General features: G+C 44.0%; 1 protein-coding gene across 5 annotated transcripts in view; it reads left to right on the plus strand.

Annotated features, from left to right (window-relative positions):
- LOC135910968 (uncharacterized) overlaps window positions 1-19,705 on the plus strand; it is a 60,773-nt gene extending 41,068 nt beyond the window's left edge. For 4 of the 5 annotated variants that reach the window (XM_065443046.1, XM_065443043.1, XM_065443045.1 and 1 more), the window contains exons 11-18: window positions 526-645; window positions 2,074-2,196; window positions 4,022-4,102; window positions 4,930-5,013; window positions 8,323-8,485; window positions 14,304-14,471; window positions 17,823-17,957; window positions 18,535-19,705. In XM_065443046.1, the coding sequence (XP_065299118.1) occupies window positions 526-645; window positions 2,074-2,196; window positions 4,022-4,102; window positions 4,930-5,013; window positions 8,323-8,485; window positions 14,304-14,471; window positions 17,823-17,957; window positions 18,535-18,642 (982 nt within the window). In that variant the 3' untranslated portion in view covers window positions 18,643-19,705. Of the gene's footprint in view, window positions 1-525; window positions 646-2,073; window positions 2,197-4,021; window positions 4,103-4,929; window positions 5,014-8,322; window positions 8,486-14,303; window positions 14,472-17,822; window positions 17,958-18,534 lie in introns of those variants that run through there. The other variant, XM_065443047.1, reaches the window with a different exon arrangement.
- Window positions 19,706-20,098: the final 393 nt, after the last annotated feature.

Consider the following 20,098-nt stretch of genomic DNA (forward strand, 5'->3'; position numbering starts at 1 on the left):
TAAAGTTGGACACCGACGATAAAAATTAGAAATGAACATTTCGGCGCCCGCACGGGAGCCTTGTGCACAAGATTGTGAACAGTTACTGCTGCGCGAAGAGATTTATCGAGAGACACACGCTCCTTAATTGTTTTTCATTATCTCGCTCTCTATTCATCTGCGATAAAAAGCAACCATCGCGTCTTAAAAGTTGATTTTGCCTTTCAAGAACCAGTTGAAGCACATGTGAAATACAGAAATACTTCCGGGGACAACATACAAGGTAAGTTTTCGTGCTTAAACTGTCGAATTCTTTTCTACAATGTCGCAAATACATGTCTTTTCTTTTATTCGTTTCTGTATTGCTTATATTCGGGTGCCAGAATCAAGAATTTGCGACGATTGGTCATCAGGTGTACTTGCTAAGTTGCTCCAGGATTGCTACTAGCGCTATTACTGTTCTACGCAAATGCAAACGGAAAATCAAGGCGTCTCCACTCGTTCAAATCTGACAGTTTTAGAAGAAGTTGACACTGGCATTCGCAGCGTCCGCACAGACGTACACAACGCCTTCCTGCTGGGCCCGTCGCTCATGACCGTGCTGGGTAACATCTGCAGCTTCCACGAGGGTGGCAACAAGGGAGCACTGAGAGTCGCCTGTCACGTGTGAGTGCAATTTACGGACGCGGTACAGTTTGATTGGTGTTAACCCTCGGAGGAATCAGTGCAGCCTACTACATGTAAGCGAATTTGACCGCGACAGGTCGCTTTTTAGTTCTTTTGCCTATTGTCGCGATTGAAGAGGTCGCGAGTGATTCCCATTGGGCAGTCATCGAATGCTGCGACGACTAAAGCCGTCATTTCGATCGCCAACACTCGCCAGGGATGAGAAGCCGTGCACCGACGTGGTCCCGTTTGGTTAGCGAAGTGTAAGGTGCATTATTTTTATAGCTGACTCCCATGGTTCTTGTTCCTACTACCGTAGTGGTTGAAATGGCGTCGGCTGTCTTTTCAAACTAAACCAAGATCTACCGCGTGTTCTGTGCCATTATTCAACAAACCTGGTTCTCATTTTGCTTCTGCTTCGTTTTTGTTTTTGTTTTTCTCTTTTGGGTACACTGCTCAAAATCTTCAGCTGCATCTATTCGACGGGTGTGATGTTCTTTTACTGAATACTCCTCCATTCCAATAACTTGTAGTAGACGCTGAAATGTTCCGATTACGCAGTTATGGCCGAATAATTGTCGAGGAGGGTCACGGAAACGTAGTTGCTGTAGTTCAGCTGAGGGTCGATACAGCCTTTCGGTCGGCTCTAGGGGGCGTCCATGCAGAGTGTCTTCGTGTAGAGGCAAGGGAGACCCCGGGGGAACCAATGTTGTGGCGCCACTGAAACTCGTCATCCAAGTGTCATCGAAGTTGCACTTTCAACAAACGACATTCAAGCCGTCATAAAAAAGAACATCGAGGACAGCGTGAGCTTCACAAAAGATGCGCTTTCTTTTGTAAAACATTCGAGCATTAATTAGGTTTCTTGTTCGTAAAGTTTGATCGCGCAGTTTACCTCAAATAACATTTTCTGTGTGAGCGGCTCATAAGCGTATGCCACCGTGAAAGCATCACTATCTCGCTGTCTGGCTGGTAATTGTCGAAGTGGTATGAGCCTTCGGACAGAAGATGAAGAAGCGCAGGTACCTTGAGAAGGGAGATAAGGAGGAAGAAGTTGAAATAAACTCTAACAAGATGGACACAGCCACTCAGGACAACAACAAGATGAACGCCTGTTCCACAGCAAAGCTTTAAGTCTATTGTGTTACTAGAAACGCTACAATTGTCACATCCACCTGAAGAAATATATTAAAAATGATCTTTTTTTTTCTTCCACCCACAGTGAGAAAATGCAATTAATGCAATGCGTTCGTATGTTACCTGCGAGCATCTCGCCCCTGTCGAGGGAAGAAAAAGAATTAAGAGGCACAGGTTATGCCTTGCGCATGTTTGGTGTAAACGGTATAGCTGACAGAAACGCGTTCGCGACTCACAAGCGTGCTCAGGTTGTCAAGCAGGTGCAGAAACTCATTCGAGTGCGCTCTGCAGGGTTGAAGAGACTTCCCAGCCTCCAGTGAACACCTTCGTGTGGGCGATCGTGACTCTGCCTGGAGCAGTTCTGGCGCTTGTAACGTGCACCACCGTCATTTGGCTGCTCTACGTAAGGCCTCAGTAAGTGTACCTTTCCTGTGCACCAACCCCTAACCTGAAACGTAAGCAGCCGCAGCCGCGACGTATTTTCGTACGTCAATCTCGTGGTGCCGATGCGAACGCGTTTCACCTCGCGGAGGCCGCGCAGCAACCTCAGGCGGCGTGCGTGCATCGAGGTTTCTAGGTGGCATATATATATATATATATATATATATATATATATATATATATATATATATATATATATATATATATATGTGTGTGTGTGTGTGTGTGTGTGTGTGTGTGTGTGTGTGTGTGTGTGTGTGTGTGTGTGTACAACATGTGTACAACATGTAGCGGCGACATATTCATAGAACACTCATCCCACTTCAAAAACAAGAAAGGGGCTGACAGATGAAATAGCACACTGTGGTATAAAGTTTGTAAACAGGGATAAAGTGCCTCAGACAGGCTGGCCAACGTTTCGATAGAAGGACCTATCTTCGTCAAAGGAAATCCTTTCCTTTGACGAAGATAGGTCCTCCTATCGAAACGTTGGCCAGCCTGTCTGAGGCACTTTATCCCTGCTTACAAACTTCATCCCACTTCAGTATTTGCCAAAAACACTGCAGAATCGGCATCTTGGCAGCGTAAAGAAAATTCCTCTCCACTCCAGAACTCGACAGCATAATTATATTAGTGATTATACATCTCACTGACTGCAGCTCGGTGAACGAAACACAAGTTTAATTGTAGCTGCGCCGGCCCACTCTCCACCAGAAATTCGACATGCATATCAAATTTGATTGAAATTTAAAGGGTACGCGAACATCACGAGAACAGTGCAAATCATCGCTGACCCACGCCCAAAAGACATATATATGCCCTTCGTCAAAATTGGCAATTAGAGAGGCCATGCGAAAAAACTTAGACAAAGCAGCTTTATTGCAAATAAGAATATAAAAATGTCAATTCACGTACTGGACTGCGTAGAAACAATATTAAAAGAAAATACATGGCCAGAGAACTAGAATGCCAGCTTGGTAGGTTTAGTAAGTTCTATAAAAAAGTTCGTTTGAAGCGGCGAATGGCAAGCTATAGCATTGCAACACAAATTCCAAACTCCGTCGTACAGGATTTTCGTTGGCGAAGCTATTGATAACTTTTTCACAGTGTGTGGGGATGTCTCTGTACATTCGTAGCAAGGCCAGGCCGGGCAGGCGGGCTTCACTCATCTATGATCGCAGTCATGTTTAAGCGACGAGGTGTGAAGAATGACCTTTAGGCGCTGGCGACGCTGACAGGAATAGTCCGTAGTATTTTGTTAGCTTAATGTGCTCATCCTAGTGAGCTCCTCTCTGGTCAGCTTATTGGTAGTATCGTCTTATGTCTACATATTGTGTCAGCGGATGACAGAAAAAGGACAACTGAAAATGTATTGGGCATATATATATATATATATATATATATATATATATATATATATATATATATATATATATATATATATATATATATGTTAGCCGTTGTTATCAACGCTCGTCAACATTGGGATCGGTAACGACCAAAGGACCAGTCCGTGGTGTCTACGACCAACAGACTGGTTCGATGACTACGTTCTACAGGACCAGCAATGACTATTCCTTGCAAGTCGGACTTCACGCACAATAATCCTTTCCTGTCCTGACCTGTAGCCACGTACATGGCTTGGTCGGCGGTGTTGCAGAAGATAAAAGCCCTCGGTTAACCGCTTACTAAGTTTCTGTCATAGTTTCCGCTTCTAGGGCAATTTAAACGGTATATGTTAGCAGTATGATATGGCAAGAATCATTCCGAAAAGCCTTCTTGCATGCTTTTTTCGCAGTGAACCACCATCCTTGTCACCGGAGAACGTGGCGGTCATCAGATCTGCTCAAGAGAGGAGCGCAATCAGGGGAAAGCCAAAGTAAGAAATATGCGAAAGTTCAGGGTTCTGAACTGCTAGCTGATGACTGCTTCTCTTACGGGTAAGCCTCCACAACTCTTAAGCTACAGAATGGTGCATCTGTGTGTTTCTCTAGGCAGCAGTCACATGCTGCAGCCAACTGCAACTGTAACAGTTGTGCTGCTCTGGAGGTGGCTTTTGTACATATTTGTGTTTTTCATACATGCTGCCGGTTTGCTTTAGTTTTAAGTTGTTTTCTAATGCTTGTATTTATTGAATTCTGCGCATTGTATATTTTGTGAATGAATGCTATGCTCATAAGTCTACGCATCGCTGACCAGTTGCGCTCACTGGCAACAATTGTCGAGGAAGCCGGGCATTACATCATAATTTGTCACTGGACTTGTTGTTGTCATTGTAGCCACGTTGTTGTATTAAAAGTTCACCAAATTTTCGGTTTCTAGTAGAAGCAAGTGTGTGCGCGTGTGTTGTTATTAACCAGTTTCCCGCAAAACTGCAAGGCATACGTGCTTACGTTTCACTTTGGTGGTGTAGCTGCTCAGGTTTTCGTTGTTATATCGGACGCCCTCAGTTTCAATATTACATTGCTTACGTAATTTCTTCCAAAAATTATGAAAGGAGACGTAATTGCGTCATTCTGATTGTACAAGAAAAGCTCTCGTTATTTTCATGCTAGCAAGATAATCGTGATTCAATGAGCAACGGGTGCCACAACGTTAAAGGTCTGGCACTATCATAACTGGCGCGAAACCTGACGTCGTAGTGGCAACGATGTTCGCGTTAGGGCCTTTCTTGATGTCTAACCTGTAGCGTTGTTGTATTCGCAGAGGTGTGGAGTTGGCATGTGCCACGTACCTGGCCATCATTACGTTGTCGTACGCGCCTTCACTCGTGCTCGGTCTCGAACAGAGGTAAGCTACCATGTATTCTTAAGTTGGTTGTCCCCGCTCGCTTCAAAAAATATATATGTAGGAAGTACGGAGCTATCTATGATGTAATAATGCGCCATGGCGCAACCAATAATATAATTTTAACAATAATGGTTGGACGTTAACTCTAGCTGAGCTTGAATTTGCTTAGTGCAGATTGCGCTTATTGTGCTTATGGTAAACTCTGAGCGACCCGATCGACGCCAAGCACTTCACGCCATCAAGCCGAAATGGTAGGATCATGGTGATGGGTTGGTCATGGGATTAAGGTTTGCGATTTTGTAGTTTTCTCAAGTTAGTCTAATAAATTTGTTTTCATTTCCAAATGCTTAGCAAAAGCATACCTCGTTATGCGTACCAAGTGTTGCCTAAATATATTAAAAAGTGTTGTAATTGTAACCTTTTATCTCAATCTAGTTTACTACATTCGGCAAGGAATGTGTAAAAAAATAACTGATCCAAATAAGGCGTTCAGAACTTCTGTTGTTCAATAAGTGGCCTTTTCTATGAACAAAAGGAATTACATTAACATCGTATTTCTATTCAACGTAAGTTTTTTTTTTCAGTGCTGACATCCCTGATTATAGACAATTTAGCAAGAAAACCTTTTATGTTAGTAAAGTCACCTTAATGCAACATAACTGGTTGGTACCGTAGATGCATTAGAGAACTTACGTAAAATTGGGAAACATTTTGCACTGAGCATTTTGTTATAGTTGCGGAGATAACGTTCCTTTTGTAAGCAAGAACACTGTTCAACAGAAATCACGTGTAAGTGTTCAATTTTGAACCACTGAGCCCAAACTTTGATCATCAGAGACATATATAATTTTCTACATCGTTTACCAGTCATTGCTTTGGATCGCTTTTGACGAACCGAGCGAGACACCAGCGATCTTCGTAAGTCTCGTCCTCATGAGCGAGTCTCGGCCCCGCGTCAACAAAGTTGACGCGGAATGTGCGCTTTCTTTTTCAGATTTTATGGGAAACGACGAGGCATCCCTGTCTTCTGAATATTGCATGCGAACACGACAACTCTCTTTGTATTACAAAGTTTAGAGACCTTGAACTAATATGATCAAAATCGCCTATGCGCAGGCAAGCACGCTCTCGCTAGCGGTAATTTCATGTTTTTCAGCGGATGTTCAAAAATCCGGAAAGCTTGAATTATTTATAAAGCCACAAATATCAATTGTAAAAGCAAAAAAGAAAAAAAAACGTTTTTGGCCACGTTCCTAGCTCTTTTCAAGCAGCAATTGTGCCCCATCACTATGAAGCCATGCCCAATTTTTATAGCAGGAAGGTATAAATTTGGCGCCACGTTTAAAGCACTTCTAATGCTAGTTTCGGCATGGAATTTGTAGGATATATTCTTTAGTATATGAAACATTTTCAGTAGCAAAAATTGGAAACACGCTTTTCGGATAGTAGTTGCCTACTACCCCCCCTTAATAATTTCACGCGTACATCATGTTGCTTTTTACAGGCGACCATTTTTCACCGAATGGTCACTGTTATCAAACTATTGCTCGGCACATAACGTGCCTGTACTGTATTTGAAAGTTATTGAATGCTGTCGCGGATTTCATAGCGAAACATTTTCTGTAGTCGGACGGCGCGCGTGACATTTTCGTACATTGTGGAATGTACTCGAGCACCAGCGATCCCTCTGAAATAGCGCAGGGCACTATTGGCTGTGCACACCTTATCTGATTAGACAAGATCTTTTGCGCTAGAATCAGCGACAACATTCAAGAAGTATCGGAAACACAAGGCGCTTCTTTACCAAGTAATGCGTTGACAACAGTGATAAACCGGCAAGAAACTGTGACTGGCGAAAAGCAGAACAATGTGTGCGTGACAATAATTATTCTTAAGGGGTGGTTAACGACATTCAGAAGTACAACTGAAGTGAATAACTACAGGTGACTTGTAAAATTACAAACTAAAGCTTTGTGAATACGACACTCTATCATGGCCAAAGCAATGTCGGATATTTTGATATTATGCAAGAGCACTAATCATCCAATGTGGTCATTCGTCTTGGACGACTAACATTTCTGTGAGAGAAGCTTACCCTATCTTCATATGTTTTACCCATGCTGAGACAGCGTTGAGGCGAATTTCACGCGCACATCCAAAGTGTGCAATACTATAGTAACAGCTGTTGAGCCAGCCTTATGGCTATCCAGAAACATACGTTTAGTATCCAAGCTTGGGCAGAACTATGCGTGATCCATTGTGACGGAAACCTTCCACGTAGTATTCAAGAATTATAACATTCCCTTACATCTCATGCTAATTTTGAATACTAAAGTCAGTTTCCTCAAGAGGAAAGACGTTTAGCGCGCGTACATGAAAGAGCGAGCACCATGGTGAAACTTCAGGCGCCTGAATACTGTCTGTTTTTTCTGTAGCCTTAGCCAACGTACACTAAACAATTGCGGAACTAGCTTGCAGGAACAACATGGCCACAATTAGTAGATGATCGGGGTAGTTGGAGAAGTATTGGAGAGGCCTTTGCCCTGCACTGGGCGTAACCAGGATGATGATGATGATGATGATGATGACGACGACGACGACGACGACGACGACGATGATGATGATGATGATGATGATGATGATGATGATGATGATGATGCTGATGATGATGATGATGGAACTAGTACGGAAAGAGCTAGAGGCCGACTGGTAGTACAAAATGCGATCTTTCATGAGTGGACGAAGTCCTTCAGGATTTCTGGCAGTGATGGATATGAAATTTTTTTATGGGATTAACACCGAACTTATTTAGCCTCCATGAGTTATGCCAAGAAGTTGTACTTCATCCTGTCCAGCAGGCGCTTACCCACCCCCGAGAGTACGCCCCGAAACAAAAGACTATAAATTTAAAGATACTGAGTGCTACGAAGCAGCAAATTCATCACATGGAACAATTCCTAATTGACTCTTGTAGGATGAGCTCTAAAGGCACTGCTACTTTTTTTTACCATGGCATCCACGTTAACATGTCATGCTGTAAGGTGTTCTAATCATATTAATTTATGCATCAAGCTTACGAGATCGTAGCTGACTTATGCTGTTGTGTGCATGCCGTAATTTGTGGAAGCAAATCACAAGCGCTTCACGTGGTTTTCATCAGCCGAAATCTTGGTTAAGCAAACACTCGGAATATATTACATTCCGTTTTTCAACGACAGAACGCGCCTAAACAACTCAATTCACGGCAGCCAAAATTCGGGACAGAAATGTCCTCGTGTTTTCGGGACAACGACTGGTTTTCGTGCCCAGGATGGCTGTGGTGGGCGCACTGGCTTCCATGATGCTAGTTACGAATGTCCTGACATCTTGCATTCGAGCCGCCTTCGAGTTTCTGCGCCACGTCTGGGAGACCCTGCCCTGGGGAATTCTGATCCTACTAGGAGCGACTCAGGCGGCCTCGAGGCTGCTACAGGTATGTTGAGCGTGGCATTCTAGGTACAGGGCGATACCTACGCTCTTCCAGCGTGCTATGAGTATTTTATGGTGCCAAACGATGTCTATTCACCTATGAGAGCTGTTTTCACCCAGCAACCCGCTGCAAAGACGCCCAATGTTTTTCGTTTTTAGCTGCTCGCCGTGAGATCGAATTAAAGGTATATCGCTGCATCAGTGTGGATACGTGGCCTACTTATGGCGCACGGCACCGTTAACAGCTGCGCTTCACTTTCATCAGTTTGTGCCAATTTTCGAACGATGAAACGCTGCGAATGCGGTGAGGTAGAAATACATGCTCCCTTCCGTCAGCAGATTTTTTTTCTACGCGAGAAGCGCGGAACCAACGTGTTACGCGGGAAAGGAACCCGTACTATCAGATCACCGAGAACTGGCGCTTACTCATAAATTTCAGTTTTAGAAGTCGCTTTTAGTGATGTTTGTGCATGTCAGCATTATATTCTGTCGTAATCACCTTAAGCATGGCAAAATAGTTAATCCGCTGTCCCATCATAAGCACATTCCACAACTACACGGCTAATTTCGTTTGTATTACACGATAGCTCCAGAAGCTTAATTATTTTGTTTTAGGGTGGACGATTTTCACACCACCATATTAGAGTTGCGCAGCTTAGGCGCTTCATAAACGTTGAGCCGCGACCACTTCATTTGTTTAGAACGTTATGAAACGGCTTGCGTTATTCGCTGGAACTGGTGAGCCGCTGCAATTGTTTTTTTTATTTCTGCGGCCAATGACGGGTTCGATGTATAACGCACGTAGCATTCATCAAGAATAATGAATGACCTTATTACAGCGCAAAGAAGACAGTATGCGTGGCTCTATGCTTCTCCTCGTCTACGAAAAAGAGAAGCTACGACGGGTGATCTACTACCACGGAACAGACTTTACAAGGGATACGTTTGTACAAAATTGCAGGCTAGCAGATGACATGACGAGAAATATATACGAACTTTGTCCCGCAGGACTATTCGGGCGGCAAGTTCACCCGATCTCACGTCGAATAACTCCATAGACACACATTTTGCCGAACGTTAAACTTGGATCTTATTAGCACAGTGCATGCAGAGGGTAAAACTTATGTATGACACTGCAGAAACCTTTATCTTCCGGCTGATCAACCGATCCATTGAGCGCTCATTGCGTAGATGTCTAGGAATGCTACAAGGAAAGTCCGGTTTACAGATTACTGTCTGAGATGCCACATCTGTATGCCAGATATCGAGACAGCTGTAGCACTCTATAATAAATTTCACGCGAAAATATAGCAAATGTGTATTGCTTCTTAAACACAACTTGGGGCCGTATAACGTAAAACTATTCCAATATGTTTCTATTCCAATCTCATGACGTCAGATTTGCGTAACCACCAACGCAAGCCGTCTGAAACTCACTTACAGCTATCAAGGAAGGTGCATGTGATCCGAATGAAAACGCCGCTGTTGGCATTACACAGGAGTAAACAACCTTGCCAGATCGTAGTGGGCACGGCGATAGGGGTGTTGTTTCAGCACTGCGGCCAGACCATGCAGTTCATATGAGGCCGTCGGACACGTTAATGGCAGAGCATTTTCGGCAGCGTAAAAACTATAAATTTTTACGGGCTGTGGTGCGAGCGCATCGGACCCTTAACAGTTGTATGCGCAAGGATACATAAATATCGCGCACGAGTAAGTAGATTACATGGCTGCTTCGGACTGGCTGCTAAAATACTGAAGTAGCTCATGAGGAGAATGATTGGGCCTATAGAACATTGATAGTAGCATGCCAAACGTTATGCGGGGCCCACACAGTTTTGGAAACATTGTTGTACGAAGCATTTGGCCGGGAGTTGGGTAAAGGACAGCATCATTCGTATTTATTAAATATGCTACCAGGTCACAGACACATGTGCGTTTGAGCCGAACGCACGTGTTTTACGCCACATAATGTCAGTGAACTGCAACGACGATGCCATGACGAGTGACTTATTGTACTCCGGCTAAAAATGGTACATTCTCTGTTTTCTTCTGTCCCGACCCGGGCGGATGCCAAATATATTGATGTTAGTAAAACTGACCAATAACGAGCAAGCTACAATGTCATGATGTAAGAAGGGGTAAGGTAGTAATTCATCCATACCATGAATGAACATCTGCCCTCGTGGCTAGAGCATCAGGTTATTGAGCTGCGAGACCATAGCTCAAAGCCCACCATCTGACACGGAATTAATTTATTCAGCGGAAGCTTCTCTAAGACCTTAAACTGCACCTACTTGGCTTGGCTGCCCGCACCCACAGAGTAAGCGCAAAGAACAACTTCGCTTTCATAAATCTTGCCCAAAGTGTCGTGTCAAAGTATAAAGACGGTCAAAAAAATTTGAGGGATCCAGTGAAGATGTCGGCATTATGCGTGAACGTATAGTAATATTTTTATACACATACGCTACAGGCTCATTCAGGGGGGTTAGAGTAAAAGAAATATTTAGTCGCAAGCAGCAACACTTATACGAATCGACATGCAATGAACGTCGGCGTATACAAAGAAAAACAAAGCAATAAACATTGAAATTTGAACACAATTATTATGAGTAGGTCAAAGAACTATTGAACTTTTGTACAAATTTGTCATGGTTAGTTATGAAGACAACGTCATGTTGTAAATTATTCGAATGACGCTAAACAACAAATAATGGTGACTAATTCAGAAGGTTAGTACGCGCGCACTGACCATAAACATTATAATTGCGATCAAGGCACATAAAAATGTGCTGAGCGCTCCATATGTATAAGATGTTTTGAATGACAAGTAATTGTCATGAAGCCTGTGTAAGTGAGATAACACTGTAAACAGCCTTCGTTTCTCAAGTGCTGTAAGGTTAAGCGATGCTTCGATATCCGTCACACGGGAATGAAGTGAGTATTTTCTTGTTGTAAATCGGCCAGCTTTATTCTGAAATGACTCTAGTTTAATAATTAAGTAAATTTTCTGCGGGTTTCAAATGAACGACGCATATGCTATTTTTGAGTGAACTAGAGAAGTATACGCAGAAGGTTAGTCTGTCAGTTAGCTTGATGTAAGTGGCGTCTTACGAATCGGGGTGCTTTGGATGCTTCATATAGTTATTGCGCCTAGGTGGGAATTGCATGTTAGGTCGGCAGAAAAGTGCACGCTTAAGCATTTTAACGAAGAATCGTACTCAATGGGCATCATATTAATGGCATAAGAAGTGCGCAGGAGCTTAGCAGCAGTCGTAAACGTTATGACTTTGGTTTTAGAAGCGTTAATTTTCATGTGTCATTGATCATACTGAATGGCAATGCTGTCTAGGTTTCCTTGGAAAGTGGTGCTGTCGCCGCTGCTAGTTACCTGTCTGTAAATTAAACAGTCGTCAGCAAATAATCGAGCAGTATATGTGTGATTTTAGTTAAATCGCTATTGTAAATAAGAAACATTATGTGACAAAGTGCTGAGGCTAGCGGTACCTGCATTTAACAAGGGGTAATGAAGAACATTCATTTACAGAAACAAACTGAAAGCGGGTACATAAAAATTAGTTATCCAGTTGGCAATGCTGTGGTTTATGTTAAGACTGTCTAGGTTCATCATCAAATAGGTGGGACGGACCTTATGAAATGCCTTGGCGAAATCGATAAATATTGCATCAATTAGTAAGGATGCATCAGCAGCATGATGTGTCGTGCAAACCATATTGGTTTGCGAGAAAATGTTGGTTTGCAAGAAAAAAAGCTGTGGTCAGTTGAATACTTCATTATGGCAGATCATATGATGTCTTCAAGTAATTTGCACGGTATACTGGTTATAGAAACAGGTTCGAGAAATTGCCAGATTTGAATACTGGATTCATACTAGCAATTTTTCAATGGTTGGGTATGCACTCTGTGTCAATATATTGTTGAAAAATAGCTGCAAACCTCTACGATATGATATGTTGTGTTATTTTGAACAATTTATGGCATACACCGTCTGTACGACGTTATGAGTTATTTGTTAGATGGTCAATATTTAATTCGATTCGGTCATGCGTGGTCACGGTGCCACTCATGCCGCCATAAAGAGTTTCGAACTTTAAATCAGAAGGAATGGGCTTTTCTTAAGTTAACACACAACCAAACATAAGTTTAACTCTTCTGCAGCCTCCTATTGCGATATTAGTTAATATTAGTTAGAACCTATTATTATATTTAGTTAGCAGTGCAGGAAAATCTTTTAAAAAATCATCTTCAGCTGTTTGTTTCTTTATTCACATGCTTGCTGGCTCGCTTGCTTACGGTACTCTTCCCAATCGCCATCAGAGTCCGACAACTTTGCTTTCACATAAAAGCGTTTCTTTTTGATGAGGCGTCGCTTTATGGGCGACGTGAACCATGTGCTATCGGTTGATAACATGATCGTGATTTAGGAATGTACTGATCTTTTAGTTGAAGGAGCTTCTCATGGACAATGCGCCAGTTTTGGTAGCATTACGATCCCGGTACGTGATTAAGAAGAGCTATGCGAAGGATGACAAATTGGAAACAAGCTGCGCAATGTCTGCCCGTTTGCAGTCATATATAATTATGTTTCGTTTTTCTGGCTTCTCAACCTTCCGCATAACTTCATGGCACAAAACATTATGGTCACTGATACATTACAGTCCTTGAACGCACATATTTTCAGGCTAAGTGGCAAAAACAAATCCAGAAAGAATTTCCACGTGTAGGGAGAGAAACCATTTCAGTCAAGTTAAACAAGGAAATTTTATTTAAAATTCCGTACATTAATTTCTTCTTATACTGCCAACGTATGTGCGGGTTCGGCAGTTTATTGTTTAGGGTAAATACTGTCACCGGCTTATTATTACCGACAGTGGTGGATAATTGCATTGCTCGTTCAAATCATCGACAAATTGAATAGCAGCATTTGGTTCACGATAGCACACGCGGGCGATGCAAGAAAAAGCTGGCGACAATTTCAATATAATCCACATAAAGTCAAAATTTGTACACGTATCAAGGAATTGTGCCTGAGAATTACTTCTCTTACGACAGTCATGATGACGCCGCCACACTGATCCATTCTGTCCTTCCTAAAGGTGTTGAGATCAGTGGATAGTGTGAGGGCACTATCAATGACATCAGGGGTCAACCGCGTCTCCGTACCGAGTACTAAGTCGGCGCTACAGCACTCGATGAACGTGCGAAGTATGTCTTCTTTATTAACAATACTTCGCAAATAGGACGCATTGATTGACAGTCGCGCGCAATAATTTTTGCGTCATTCAGTTCTGTCACGTGGTTTGCGACCTCGTAGTTAAACTACCACGGTGTCGTTCGCACACTCCTCGGTGTCACCGAGGGGATGTTTATCAAAAATCAGCTGATACTTTTCTCTTGCCTTTCGTTCAACTTTTGCAAAATCGCGCACTTTCTTTCCGATTATCTCATTTCTGGGCGAAACCTCCCCTGTCCCAACTCGAGTTTATACCAATTCTTGTAGCTTGTGGGCGCTTCTCAAAATGCCGCTCTTGTCCTTAAAATTCACATATTTCTCGACAATCGCGCCAACGCGGTCACATGTTTCTCCACCTACACCGTGTGAGCACGCTCCATTTTGCCTGGTCAAATGCCAAGATCCTGCTTTACAGATTCACAAATAATTTTTACGGTGTCGTTCCATTGTTCTGGCGGTTGTTCAGCATACCCTTGAAAACTAGATCACTCGTTCGCCTTCTACGAGCCGTCAGGACGCAAGGTTTCGCCTACCTTTATTTTTATTTCGTGCTCGTATTCTTTCGCAGACCCACGGTATTCCAATCGAGATGTTTAAGTCGGTGTCTGTGGCGGCCTGGGAGGAGTGCAGCGTGCTGGAGGTGCAAGCCGTGCTGGCGTTCGTTGCGTCGGTTCTGGCTGAGACCGCCGACAAGCAGGTCATCGTCGACATCATGGCGCCCATGGTGCAAACCATCGTAAGATTCTGCGCTAAAGAACTGAGCGTGGTGCTTCATCTAATTTGGCGTTGTACTGCGTCTATTTCTGTTCGATGCAGATACCGTGCATATGAAAGTGTATGCATACGTATGCACTCGAATGGCCGCAAGAATAAACAGGGCAAGGAAGAAACCAGGTGGTACACCCGTGAGCAAAAATATGCGGACCATGGATTGCGTGATAAAGCCGATTTTTTTCCTCTGCCTGTGAGTGCCACTTGGAATTGAGGACTGCAGTCCAAACTTGGCATTGTGAACTTTCCCGTGTACTCCGCAATTTCAGTTTATGCATGTGAATTGCAAAGAGGTTTGGTTTTTTCGGCAACTCTGTGGTCCGTATACTTTTGCTCACGAGTGTACATGATTGAAGGGTACCGAATGACTTCTGTGTTTCCGGCCTTCCTTTGTGTTTCGCAAATTGAGTGTGACCGCTGCACAACACAGGAGTGCTTAGTTCGCTCTCAGAACTTTTACCTCTGACAATTATATTTCTGGATTTTTGCGCGCCAGAACCACGATATGATTATGAGGCATGTTGTAGTGGCGGACTCCAGAATAACTTCGACTGCCTGGGGCTCTTCAGCGTGCATCCAACTGACGGTGCACGGGCGTTCCTGCATTTCTCCCCCCATCGAAATGCGGCTGCTCCATCCGATATTTGATCCCGCGCCCTGAGGTTCTGCAGCGTAACGGGAATTATATTTGCGCAACATTTGTGGCGCATTCAAGTCCTCCTAACCTGGGTTCTCGTGCGCTTTCAACGGAGCACATTCATTTTCCTGCGCCTAAGCGTAATCCAAGTCCATGATTTGAAAAACTCCAAACGTGAGGAAAATAGACCGGTAATTAGTCCAGTCCTGCGTGGATTACTCCCGTAATTATCGTGACGTCAATGGTGCAGCTAATCCTGAATATCTACAGAAAGATGTCAGTGATGTACTGACATGGTAAAATACACGGCCCATGAATTTTAGTGCAACTTGCTTTGTTTTCCCTATAATATTTCTTATCTTTACTCTGATTATCCGATGGACGGTATACCACTGGCTCTGCATGTTAATGCAAATATTTACGCGAACTACTCACAAACATTTCTCCTGCAGTGCTCACTTTCAATTGACAGCGAGATCCAGCCGAAAACTAAATCTCTAAACTAAAACTAAAACTAATTCCACATGCGCCCTTCAAACTGAAACAAGCTCTATGTACGGCTTCTGTGCGCTCGAGCGCACAGAAGCCGTACATAGAGCTTGTTACGAGCATAGAGCTTGCACGAGCAAGTACTGATCAGTACTTCAGTGCTCACGTGCTGCGTGGGATCTGGCAATGAAATCACGCAGATTTGCTAGAGCACATACAGAAACGATCAGCTCTGTTCTTCTCGGGCATTGACGACCTCAGAAAAAAAAATCTTCCCGTGTAGACCTTTTAATTGGGCGAGGAGGAAAGGGCGCGTGACGGGCCATTCCCGCTCTCTGTCTTGTGCGAGCCAGCGCGGCGCTGATTGAACGTGTTGCCGTCACGAGCAGCAGGAGAGGCTGTAGATGTTTTGGCGTGAAATTTACGCGATGTCAGTTAATACGAGCTCGTCGAAGAAACGCTGGGTACCCTGTTGGTGCAGCGGTAAATACAGCACGCGGAAATTTATCTTGGTTGCGCAAAGATTCGACGTGCAACATCAGCCGCGGAGTGTGTATATGTTGTGAACTATTTTGGTCCTATCGGATTTCACTTGACGAAGAGAACCGGTGCCCGTGAATTGCCAGCGTGAACTGCAAAACCTTCTGACTGCCGTAGGCACTAAACATTAAACATGAGTGCATGAGTGTACGACCAACCCCAAACATTAAAGCGCCAGACGCTATGAAACATTTGCGTCAGTCACTGGCATCGTTCTTGCGCATTTCAAGTCTAGTGACCTTGAAATCACTAGCTATGTCTAGGTTAACCTTCTGTGGGAGGCAGATGCCGTTACTCAACACAGCGATCACTACGGTTGGTAATCCAGCATTAAATATGTTGCAACTGCCCTGACGAAGAGATTTCACCTCTCAAAACTGTTGGCATAAACCAACTTTTCGTTTACGACAGCACATCCACTGTGCCCTTCCTTTCTTCAAGTGACAACTGGCCCATTGATCTTACCTTCTCCTGATATATGTGTACACCTGACATATGTGTATATGTGTATACCTTGCCACGTGACCGGCTTTCCAGACTACACACATACACACCTTTTTACGATTTGACAATCGTAATGCTAACAAAATAAAAAAGCACTGGCTAACGCCAGAATACGACCTGGCATGATATGCCACATGTTATAACCATACGCTACATATAACAAACAGATCTACAGGGCGTTTTTTGTTTCAGCTGCATCAAATTTTGTTGCACCAAAAGATTACCTACGGCAGATACCACAATTCTAACCCTTGATCTAAATTAACTCGATAAGGCGGCCTTTACTTCTACGAGAAATAAAATTGTTCAATTGAACAACTAACCTAATTACGCTAATTGTATTTTTAATTAATGACCTTATGCCGCATATTTCAATCTACGAACTATAGCCGCTGAGTTCGTACGGCGTATCCACTCACAATCAATTCTCTGGACAGAACCAGTTCCGAGATATTAATTTTCGCCCAAGGCAGCATGCCGAACGCCCATATATGGCGCCACTGCCCGCAGCTTTAGGAAATATTCCAGTTTGACGTCAGGGAACAGCTTAAGGAACTTGGAATGAATCCATTTGCTATAATTACATTGTTTGCCGTGTGCGCATGCACGACAGAGCACTTGCGAGGCAACTTGTAATTGGCCGATTTAGGGAGAACAGCGGAAAACCGTTAAATGGCGCGCCGGTGGCGTTATCGAACCTGCAGCAGGCAATGTGAGGCAAAAAAACCAGCAATGCCGGTTCAAAACCGGCCAGGTAAGAACCCTACTAAAACGGTGTGAGTTCTTTTCCAGGCGGCTACCGTTGCTCGAAAGCAAATCCTTTCAAACAAAGCAGCAACGCAAGAATATCGCATCCTGGGGAGCGCTTTCGTGTGTGAGTGTGTGTGTGTGTGTGTGTGTGTGTGTGTGTGTGTGTGTGTGTGTGTGTGTGTGTGTGTGTGTGTGTGTGTGTGTGTGTGTGTGTGTGTGTGTGTGTGTGTGTGTGTGTGTGTGTGTGTGTGTGTGTGTGTGTGTGTGTGTGTGTGTGTGTGTGTGTGTGTGTGTGTGTGTGTGTGTGTGTGTGTGTGTGTGTGTGTGTGTGTGTGTGTGTGTGTGTGTGTTTGCGCGCGCCCTTTGGTGCCGCTACAATTTTCTCCATCGTTGCAGGCCGAGCTGAAGCAGATGTACCCGGCTTACTACGCTATCCCAGTTATAGTGGGCGCCTCCAGCAACTTTATCATGCCTGCGTCGCTGCCACTCGCCATATTGCACGAGCTTTCGAGGGTGTCCTTCTGGAAGCTGGTGGGTAACAAGGACAACTAGCTAGTCGAAACTGCGCAGTCATAACGACACGTGTTTAAAATTCTGCTAATTAGGAGAGTCTCGATAAACACAATATGGCAGAGCAGTCACTTCTGGCGAATTGCAACGTTCTGACAGCATAACAACAACCAGAGGACACACGATGCCAGATTCACAGTGTTTGTAAGGACTGGCTGCGATATAAGTCAGCTGCTCCCGTTAACATTTACGTCAACCGGATCAGACAGTGTCTGTTCTTACGGATCGGTCTAGCGTAAAGCCTGCGTTGTGAAAACGCCCCCAAGGCCCGAAACTTCTCTTACTAAACAGAACTTCCTGATTATTAGCTAGCGTTCTGCCACTCACCGCTTGTGATGGCGATTGGTGGAACTACACAATCGTCACGACAATGAGCATGCGTAAGACGCTTACATAACTTATTCTTTTTTCGTGGTTGCGTGCCTTGGAGCTCGTATTTACAAAGTTTGATTCCCCACATGCAGTTTGTGCAGATCGTAAAGCTGTGTATCGTACAGCTAATTGAGTCATCCTTTGTGTGGTCATCTTTTTTCCTCAGTTCCTCCTGGGTATGTTCGCCAAGATTGTGGTTATGAGCATGGTCATTGTGGCCGTCAACGTGGTGGAGAGGGCCGGCTTCCTCGGTGGCCAGACGCCTGCTCAATGATACGACTCCCTCCGGGGCACTGGAAATTGTTTTATTCAGTTTGTGCTTTATTTTTGGCGTATAGCTTAGTTGTATCACACGTTAAGCGAGGAGGACCCTCCCGTGGCTTTGAAATAGTTAGATACACAACTATTTAGTCTCTTTGTTCCGTCATTTCGGCTGAAAGCACTTTTACCAAGACTGCCGTTTTTTTTTTCGTCGATGTTGATGGATGTATTGAACGTTGTTTGGCGTCGTAACCCACATGCGCTTGTTACCAAACCAGTGCCCGACCAAGTTAGATATGAAACGCCTCGCTTATATCTTTCACAGTTGTCGAGACATCGCCTTGAACTCAACGTTATTTTTTTTTACAACGATGACTTGCCCGAATACGCGCTTTTTTTCTAAAGAACGAACTGGCGCATGCACATTTTGCTGCGTATAACAGTTTCTATAGGCGCCGCGTCATTTTTTGAAGTAGAACTGCATTTTGATTTACGCATAAAACGAATGTTACGCTACCTAATCGAGAGTTCAATGCCCGAATGTTTGCATAGAAGCTTCATTCACTGACTACAGATGACATGGACACACCGACCAGAAAAGACTTTGGGGATGGGTGTGTTGCAGCGTGAAGTCATCTTTTACTTGCAATGGAGATAAAGCTTGCCGAGCATGAATTGGTCCCGTAAATAGGGCGACGTTAAAAATGCGCAATCGTCTATAATTTTTCCATCTGATTGTTTTAATTTGAGTACGTGTGCGTCAATCTATGTGTATGAGCATAGATCTGCTCTATTTGCTGTGCTTTTTTTTACCGCTCGCAGTTTTCTCTTTTGCTGTCTTGCCTCACTTGCGAAAGACTGCCGTCACAGGCGGCTTTTATTTGCATTCGTACGGCTGAGAAACAAGGACGCCACATTAAGCAGCAGATTTTCAAAGTCCTTCCAAAGGTATCCTTAAGCTCAGCCATACATGCACGTGATTTGTACGCCAGCTTCCGCGTATATAGCTTATGTAGCGGACGGCACGCAAGTGCCCCATCCGTGTAGTGGCAGCTGAATAAAGCCTTCTCTTTGCGTTTCCGTCAAAAATAGAAATTGCATGTATAGCGCCACCACGAGCTTGCTGGCGGACGCTACTCAGTTTGGCCAGCTGACAATCGTGTCAAGGAAAAATTGCTCAACATGCATCAGTTGCAACCAATTCTGGCCGATGTGTTTCGCGTCTACAATCCTTGTTGTGTATATACCGTGCAGGCGAGGACATTTCTTCGAGTCAAGGTGATGTACGCAGATGTGAAAATTCCAGAGTGCCGCGCACACTTTATACTGATGGAAGATATATATGCAATGGGTCCAGCTAGCGTTGCACATTCAATAGCTCGTCCTAACAGGTACGCGTTCATGAGCTTACGATCCTGGTCACGTTGATGGTGCAACAGGTTAAGCCGCTACGCCGAAACAGAGGCTTG

Source organism: Dermacentor albipictus, chromosome 2, assembly GCF_038994185.2.
Source record: "Dermacentor albipictus isolate Rhodes 1998 colony chromosome 2, USDA_Dalb.pri_finalv2, whole genome shotgun sequence".
Classification (NCBI taxonomy): Eukaryota; Metazoa; Arthropoda; class Arachnida; order Ixodida; family Ixodidae; genus Dermacentor; species Dermacentor albipictus.